This window comes from Oenanthe melanoleuca, chromosome 1, assembly GCF_029582105.1.
Source record: "Oenanthe melanoleuca isolate GR-GAL-2019-014 chromosome 1, OMel1.0, whole genome shotgun sequence".
Classification (NCBI taxonomy): domain Eukaryota; kingdom Metazoa; phylum Chordata; class Aves; order Passeriformes; family Muscicapidae; genus Oenanthe; species Oenanthe melanoleuca.
Genome location: NC_079333.1, coordinates 79,994,915 through 80,003,859, shown reverse-complemented (window position 1 = coordinate 80,003,859; position 8,945 = coordinate 79,994,915). Strand labels below are relative to the sequence as shown.

Here is an 8,945-nt window from a genome sequence, read left to right as displayed (position 1 = left end):
TTCTTAATGTGGCAGAACTTTTATTTAGAGGGAAATTATAACTTTTTGCATTTACATGGCACCAATTATATACAGTACACTTTCCATGATAAGAATTATGATGCTGTTCACAGAAAGGTATCAAATTGGAGATAAATAATGCATAAGCTAAAATATACAAACCAGGGGTGGAGGTGAAACTATTGGCCATTTTTAATTATCTATAGAAGAATTTCAAGGAATAATGTTTATTCAATGTTCAAAAACTTTTAACAAACTTCTAGTAAAGTTAATTGAAATATTTATAATACTATTCCATTGTTGCACAGTATTTCCAATATACAATCAAGAAGATGCACAAAACACAACACTTAATATGAAAAAACCTATTGCACCCACAATTTGAAGGTTTCACTGCCTTTTGGTGCTGCACTACCATATTTATATAAACATTTACAACACTTCAGTAAACACAAAGTTTCTAAATGTAGTGCAGCATTATGGGGGGCCCTTTTCAGCTTTTAAAATAAATGTTAAATGCCCATATACTGTGCCATTTATTTTAAGCTGATGGACTAAGCTGTAATCCTCATGTCCTACCGTGAGTAGCAAACACACTTTCCCCATGTTCAGAAGATTATCATCCCTCTGACTATACAGCCTCTATTCTGAAACCCAAACTGTCCTTGGCTTCATTGTCATTTTGGCATTTTGCCTCAGTGCTTTTAACAACTATTCCTTGTATTACTTTTCAGTGGCCTGTTAAGTAGTCCTGTGTAGAATCTGAAGCAAAGGAATCTGCATCTTCGTTATCGGAGTCGTCACTGCTGTCATCGGCCGCCGGCTCTCCCGTCAGCGCTATGCGCGCGTAGTCATCCGTGTCGATGGACTTGCAGAAGTGAATGGCATACTTCAGCTTCTCCTCCAGCACCTGCTTACAGGAATACCTGGGCAGCTTCAGGAGAAAGAAGCACGTGTATGATTCAGGAAGGAAGTGGTCTGGAGGATTGTATTTATCCAATACCTGTTAACAAAAAAAGAAAAAAAAAAAGGATTAATTTTTTTTTATTTTTGATTCAGTGTCCAAAAAACAGACATGTATGAGCTGCTTTGATAACAAAAATGTGATTAGGAGCAATCTAAAAAAGACGCTATTACTTCAGAAAACATTAGAAGATTATTTGAAGATTGTGTGGTTTTAATTTAGCTGAAATTAATAGGTAAACTGAATTAAATGCTGAATAAATGCCAGCAAAAAAAAAAAAGCTGTCTGACAGTGGAAAACTATCCAAATTCACAGGAACAAATGGCTGAGAAATTAAAGGAATATCCACTTGTCCAAGTCAAGAGAGAAGAATAGTTCTATACATTATGTAACTGTCACAGACATCATTCAAATATTGCACTGTTGAATCTACAAAATAAAGTTGCGTAACAGTTTAATTAAATCAGACTTTTGTTATATCACACTGCTACTTTTCCACTACCAGCTTTTTAAGATGCCCCCAACTTTCCCCTCCCACACACCTTACCTGAATAACGAAGTCCCTCCCCCTGAAGTCTGCAATAGTCCTGGGCAGCCTTGTTCTGCCCCACACAAAGCGCAGGAAGAGAGACCGTTCAGTGTTGGAGAAGGACTCCATCACTTCCCAGAACCACTGTATCAAGGAAGCAGTTGGTTCAATGCCTTTGTAAGTTGCTACAGATTTCAGGAGATGAAGTGGAATATCTGGGCTTCCACATACCTGAAAAATAAAACACAGTCATAGGCTACCCAAGTCAAATCAACTCAATTACATGTGATTTGTTACCTCCCTTCCTTTAAAATATGTAATCAGCTTGTAACACTGACAAACTGAGCATTCAGACCTTTGAAATGCTGTGTATAGTCTCTTAGTACAATAATACTAAATATACATCTTCCCATCAGGCAACAGTAATGAATTTTTTTCATACTTCTGAATTTAGGACAAGTATCTTCAATTTACTTTCTAGATCACTCATGAGATCACTGGCATGTGGGTTTTTGGGTTTTGCTTGTTTCTTCCTGAAATAATTGATTACATCACTTCTCAGATATGTCAAAATAATTTTGCTAATACCAAGAGGGCAATTAAATATTTTCTGGTCTTTCCTTGAACTGATGTTTTCAACTACACAACAATCATTGTAAACAGCATTTAATGTGGGGTTTGTATTAGTGAAACAAATGAATGAATAATCCCACTCCAAGTTGATCTGACAGATGTAAAAAAGTAGAAATTGATACCATAGTTTCCAGTTCATATCCTGTAAAGAGTGAAAGTAGAGGAACTGGAACAACACGGGCCATCCCCTCACGAACTGCTGCAACCTGTTCATCAAATTCATGAAGCCTGTAAAGAAACATTTTCAGAGTTTCTGTGAATGTCATTTCTAGCAATTACTTACAGCAGTTGCTGTGTTATCAAAGCAGCTTTAACCATTCTTCTCAAATATCCAGCTATTTACCAAAAAACATTAACACTTACTACAAGCTACTTGACTTTCTACACTAATTCCTATTGCACAGCAAGCTCAATATGGAGGAGATATCTTCTAGTGTTTTAGATATTTTATTTCCAGTCCTTTTCATGAGCTAGGGCTGGCAAAAACAAACCAATATTTCATTTGGAACAATGTGCTCTTGGAAAAAAAGTGGCTGTATCTTCAAACTCTAACTTCAAACATTCTCAGCACTAGACAGATGTTATGGTATATCCAAAAAAACAAGTGTCTGAATTAAAACAGGATGTCTGAGTAGGTTTTTTAGATTTTTAAGACAGGCATATATAAGTAACATTTTTGGCTTCTGATGCCACACATGATTTGTATTTGGCTTATTTTTCCCCTGTCAAGTAATTTCTGAGATGTTTTACAGAGCCCTCCAGGGCAGAGACACATCTCTCTGAAGTTCTGTCCTCAGTCTAGTTATCACCATAATAAACAAATATATCAGGACAAGTTTGGGATTTTGCAACCACTTTTCCACATGCACTCTATTCAGGTGTTAGTTTTCCCTCTCAAAGGTTTCATATAGTTAAAAAAATTAAGTTAAAACTTAACCTTTAAATGTTTCTTCACAAGACCTTTTAACTGTAATATGTTTTAGAAATGCTCATGTCCTCTGAGGACAGCCAGAACTGGCAAGAGAGCAAAGACATTTCTTCAAAGGAATATCAGCTCCAAATGAAAAATCTCTCTTTACTGTGAGAAACAGGTCTAAGTATTGGATCATAAGCACTTACAGTGGGGAAGAAAAAAAACAAACTAAAGCTCTAATTCATAATTGCTGGCAAACACTATAACTATGAACTATATAAGACTGTGATGTACAGTCTTGCTCAAGCACTCTCTAAAGAACAGGAGGAATATGGTGGGTTGAACATAAAACAAGCCTGAACCATGTTCTTATCCAAATTATCTAAATTTACATATTACAGTAGGCACTAGGCCCACTGCTTCAGGTACAAGAAGCTTGTGATTGTTTCTGAGATGCACTCATGTAGATTAGCTACCTGGCCACTTAAGCAACCAAAGGCCAGTCCTCTCAAACACAGCAGTTATTTCCCACTGATCTCTGTGCAGTGTTCAGCTTGTGGCACCCATGGCTCTGCATCAGTGTCCTACCCAAGGAATGAACATTTTGGTTTGTACCTTCCAACTTGCAGTGAGAATTCAGCTGATACTGCCCTTGAGTGCACCTGATGATATGAAAAGGTCTGAGTGCAGCAGTACTAGATCTAAGCTCTCTTCACAAAGATTAAGCCTATTACTTTAGCCCACAGGAAGAATTAGATGCATGGCACATTTCCCTACCAGTAAAATTGGCTGCCAAAACTGCTTAGGACAAATCTAGAGGCACACCTGCTCATTTATTTTGCTTCCTAAAAATTAAGTTTAAGATTTTTCTCCTTTTCTCCTTCTTACTTTCTACTACAGTAAGTGAAATCAGAAATCACACATGCAATCACATGAAAATATTAAAATACCTGTATACAATAGGCTAAAGTAGCATATTGTTTAAAAGCTGATATATATTTTCAAAAATAAAATGCATATTCATATCAGTAATTTTAATGATTTATTCAACAAACCTGTAGTTTATTGCCAGCCTCACATATTCTGCTCTGTTATCCAGTGTAATATGGGTGTACTTGGAACTCAACTGAATATCTTGACCACTTGCATTAGGCACAGTGAATGGGAGGCTCATAGCTTCAAATTCTTCTGAAGTAGCTTCATTGTCTCGAATGTACATAAGCCCAGGAATAAAATCTTTATCAACCTTTGAAAGTAAGAAAGTCAAGTTAAAGCCAGTTTACTAGCAGTATACAACAGCATCTCTTGCATACCAAAAGCAGTACATCATGTGTCACCTACCCAAGCTTTGACCAATGTCTAACCACAATTCATCTAACTTGAATTGAAAGCCATAAAATGACTTAGTACTTTATATAAAATTTCATTATGTTGGATGTGGGACAGTGCACATATTCTAGACTTCAATCTGTTTGGAGGGCATTTGCCAAGAAACTGTATCATAGAAGAAAATGGATTTAAAGCTTAAAGCATAATCATCCTTACCAGCACTGGGTTTGGTACAAAGGAAAGCCCCTGACAAGTAAACGACTCAAAGCTTTTATAGGAAGTACATTTCCACATGACAACAAAGGAACTTTTCTTCATAGCAAAGACCTAAGTCTTACTCCACATTTATCAAGTTTGGTAAACAGAAATTGAAAGCTTGTAAAACTCAGTATGTGAGCACAAACTAGCAACAGCTTAAACTCACTTTCTTTTACCTCAAAACAGTGCAGGCATGTGCCCTCAAATCAGTTATGGCATCGTGGCACAACAGAAGTAACAGCTACAGAAAAGTCTACTGGGAAGTGGGAATTGAACCACAAGATTGCCTAGTCAAACCCATGAGAAGATTTGAGAATGCTCTAGAATTCAAATAGATTATTTAACTACTCTTGAAAAACTTAAATTTATAATTTTAACAGTCATTACAAATTATCCTTGTATAGTGGCTCAAAATATAAAAGGCCAGTCAAAATACAAGCACATGAAAACCAGGGAAATAAACCACTTGAGAAGTTAGTGCTAGAGTCTGCTTGTCTTTTGTAAGCTAGGGAACTTAACCTTCTCACCTCACTGAGATCAGCAATTGTTAGGTTCATTCCTGCAAGCTGTTTCCACACTGGCTCAGCCAGGTTGAGGCTCAGAGGGCTGCCAGTCCGGATAGCAATGCCCAAAAGTACACCTGTAAGTTTAAACATTGTTCATTGGTTAGATTCCCAATTTTCTGACTACACATAAAGCACACAGAATGTCACAAAGTTGCTAAGAAATTACCAAGAAAGCGAAACATGTTCATATGCAGGAGTGACTTGGCAGCAGGATTTAACAGGAAACAATCTCTGTTTGCTCCAGATTCGTCTCTTCCATTTGGTGTCACAATTAACAAAGGGGTCAGCCCGTTCTGAAGCTCTTCACACATTTCTGCAATTGACTCACTATAACCTCCACCACAATCATCCACAGATTCACCTTGGAGAAGAAAAAAGGCTCAAAATTAAATAGTCTTTCAAAATAACTGAAGTATTGAAACAAACTGTATTTCCTCTCCGGGGATAACGGAGCAAGCAAAATTTTACTAAAAGCTGCACTGCTGTGTCCCTTCAAATAAAAACCCTAGAAGGCTGGCTCTGCATTTGGATGTTTGCAGTTCCCTGCAAAACGTATCATTTAGATTATACGACGTATCACAATGCCAAAAATACTATTTTAACAGAGTGCAAAAAATATTTTGCACCATATGTAATTCACAATAACATATAACAGAAATAGAAAAGGAATAGTGTTGCTTATTCAGGAGTGGCATTTTAAAGTAGGTATGTTTTATTTAGCTGATATACAATAGATAGAATGGTTCTTCAATCTAAAATATTTTTCATTAAAAAGCTCAGAGTTGTAGGTGAATTGTAAAAACAGCCCTACTAGTAACACTAGCTAGCCAGCATTATTTGCCAATTCAGACAGCTGAAAAATTAGGCTTAGCTTTTGCAGAACGTGTGTTGTAAACAGAAGAGCTGTCCCAGAACCTGAAGAGAATTAGAGACACGGTTCCATTAATCTTGAGAGGTTTTATAAAACCATTTTAAAAGGTTTTTTACTTCCAAACATTTTAAGCACCTTCCTCTGCCCCACACACACACACACACATTGTTTTTCTGGATCCCCTTCTTCTCTCCTTCAGATTCTCCAAAAGAGTAAATCCCAAGAGAACTGTACAGTTAAGTGCAGAGTAGGAAGGGGTGGAGTGTTGAGATTTTTCTTACCAACAAACTTGACTTTCCAAACACGATGAGGAAGCAGAAGGCTATCAGGGCTAAAGGAACTCATTTTAGCACACATCTGTCCAAACACTGACTTTGTACCATCAGGTCCAGCCAGTCCTCCTTTACTCCTGGAACGCTTGACCTTTTGAGTAAGCACATTATAAAGGTCACTGTAAGAACATATTTCAATTGGCATCACTGTGCAGACAAATAAAGAATTTTCAGTTTCCCCAACCACCAACACCTTATCTTTAACTTCCAAGCATTCTTTGTTCATCTTTCACTGATCAGCATTATATCCATTCATCTTTAAAGGGAAATGGAAAGACAGAGGGATAGCATAGATGAAGTCTGATGACAAAGACTTCTCTTGTTACTAAAGAAGCAGCAGATGACTTGGCTAATTCAGTTTTTCTGATTCCCATTTAGTTAATTCATCTTATCTCTACTCATAGATTCAACTGACAAATCCAGGTATGTTTTTCACACAAGATAGATTGCTCAGTGCTGTTGGCCAGAAAACTGAACATGTGTTATTCTTATATTCATTAACAGTAATGACTAAACATGCATCTATGATACTTACTAGGAGTCTCTAAAAATGAGAAAATACTACCAAAATACGTATTATAGATACACAAGTAATGTGTTCTTAGGCAGCTACAGAAAAGTCTACTTTAATATTTGATGAAGATCCCTAAGATTGGCATGCAATTAAATTCCCATGGATTTTGCTGCAAGAGATGCACAAAGAGGGCAAGAATACAAAAAGTATTTCACCAATATAGAGAGGAAAGAAATGGAAAGTGAACAGAGAGCTGAAAATACACAAGGCATTTTTTGGTGTTCTGCAGTTTATCTTCTCAACCTGTCCTGACTGCAAATGGACTCCTACATGCACAGAGATCACTGATATCCACGAGACTGTCCATTCAGAAATAGCCAAAACTTATCCCACTATATTTAGTCACACTACAAGCTACAGTGCATCTCAAAAATCCAGCTGGTGTCATGCTATTTATTTCTCATGGCTCTGGACATCAGAACAACCACCAGATTCCTTTCAGGTTTTAATGAAAGGCTGTGACTCACAGATCCTCCTCATGTGTTAAGACTTTCTCTGTCAACACAACCTGGTTTTAATTCAATGGATTTTTGAGAAATTTGTATGCCCAAGAAGTTTTTAATTGAGAATCTTTGTATTAGTCTTAAGCAGCTTGAAAAACACTGGCTATCCTAGGAGACTCTCTTCAACCCAGAAGAACTCTATCCCAGAAGCTGGGAGAAATCTAGTAAATAAAGCCATGCACTCAGTCACTAACAAAAAAGGAGTACAAAAAATGACAGCTTCTAGGATGGAATCAGCTAAGAAAGAAATATATACAGTTAAGACATCTATGAAGTAAACAAACACAATTCAAAGATATGTCAGAAAAGAAGAGGTAAAGAAGTATCACTGTAACAATTCTAAAAAGCAGGCAGTTCTCACTTGTACCCTGAGTTTCAGTTTTCTATGCTCAAATTTAAATGCTACTGAATAAGTAAGAGTCTAAGAAGATGAAGAGTACAGAAAAGACCGTTCTACAAATGAAGATTAAAAAAAAACCTCAGCCTGATCAGTGTAGGAAAAGGAAGGCTATCATAAAATGAGTGTTCTTAAGAAGTAAATTTGATAAGGGAGAAGACAATAGCCAGGAAGGAGAGGTGTTATTTAATCTGAAATGACACTCAAAAAGAAAAAAAAAATCATTAATTCATTCATATGGTGTGGCTACTTTAATATCAGATCATTTTTACTCATCATGTATGTGGTACTTCATATATCCATACAAATCACATTCCTCCCTTGAGAGTAAAGAACATTAAAATCAGGAGATTCTCTGCCATATTACATTCATGAAAGTAGACTTAAATTCTCCTTAATAACCAAAATTCACTTCCTTTTGAAAAGAAAGAAATTATTTTCAACTGCTGTGCAAAGATGTGTTTTAACAGCATTATGGAAGTATCTATTTATAGGTTAAAACACACTGTCCGTTTGACACTGCATGAACTACAGCACAACTTAAACACTAGGAAAATCTGATCTGCAAGTAAGAGGGTCAGTAAGTAAACCTGAGCACTAGAACCCTGTCTAGTCAGTTAACTTTAAGTTCACTTCTGGCTTAGTTTTTGACCATTCATATTACACCTTTCCAGAACAAGGCCCAGGCACTGTTTTGGAACATTTTACTTAATGACTATACCCAAAGAGTAATATTGATAAACCGCATGCAAGGTTTCTTCTGCCCTATGCAGTCCTCCAACAGCACCCCATACTGTTTCTGTGCACCCAAGCCTGCCTTCATGCTGCAGCTCAAAGCATAAAACATCTACACTCCATTTTATGCTATGGAAACACCAGGCTGGCACTTAGTTGAGTTACAGTGCAGCCATCACGTTGTTTTTCACATACCCTGAGCAGAAAAAATACAGAAAACTACCATGTTCCACCATTACAAGGTTCCCAAGAGAAAGGGCCTAGGGCCAAGAAGTATGTAAGGTCAATGTGATCTACTCTAAAGCAATCTGTTCCCTGTAACACTGGGCCCCAGGACAAGG

General features: G+C 37.0%; 1 protein-coding gene across 1 annotated transcript in view; it reads right to left on the bottom strand.

Annotated features, from left to right (window-relative positions):
- HERC2 (HECT and RLD domain containing E3 ubiquitin protein ligase 2) overlaps positions 1–8,945 on the bottom strand; it is a 101,947-nt gene continuing 93,002 nt past the window's right edge. Inside the window, exons 89-95 of the mRNA XM_056491813.1 lie at positions 6,345–6,486; positions 5,359–5,553; positions 5,154–5,266; positions 4,095–4,285; positions 2,249–2,354; positions 1,512–1,724; positions 1–1,003 (exon numbers count right to left, since the gene is read on the bottom strand). Of these exons, the coding sequence (XP_056347788.1) occupies positions 731–1,003; positions 1,512–1,724; positions 2,249–2,354; positions 4,095–4,285; positions 5,154–5,266; positions 5,359–5,553; positions 6,345–6,486 (1,233 nt within the window). The 3' untranslated portion in view covers positions 1–730. The remainder of the gene's footprint in view (positions 1,004–1,511; positions 1,725–2,248; positions 2,355–4,094; positions 4,286–5,153; positions 5,267–5,358; positions 5,554–6,344; positions 6,487–8,945) is intronic.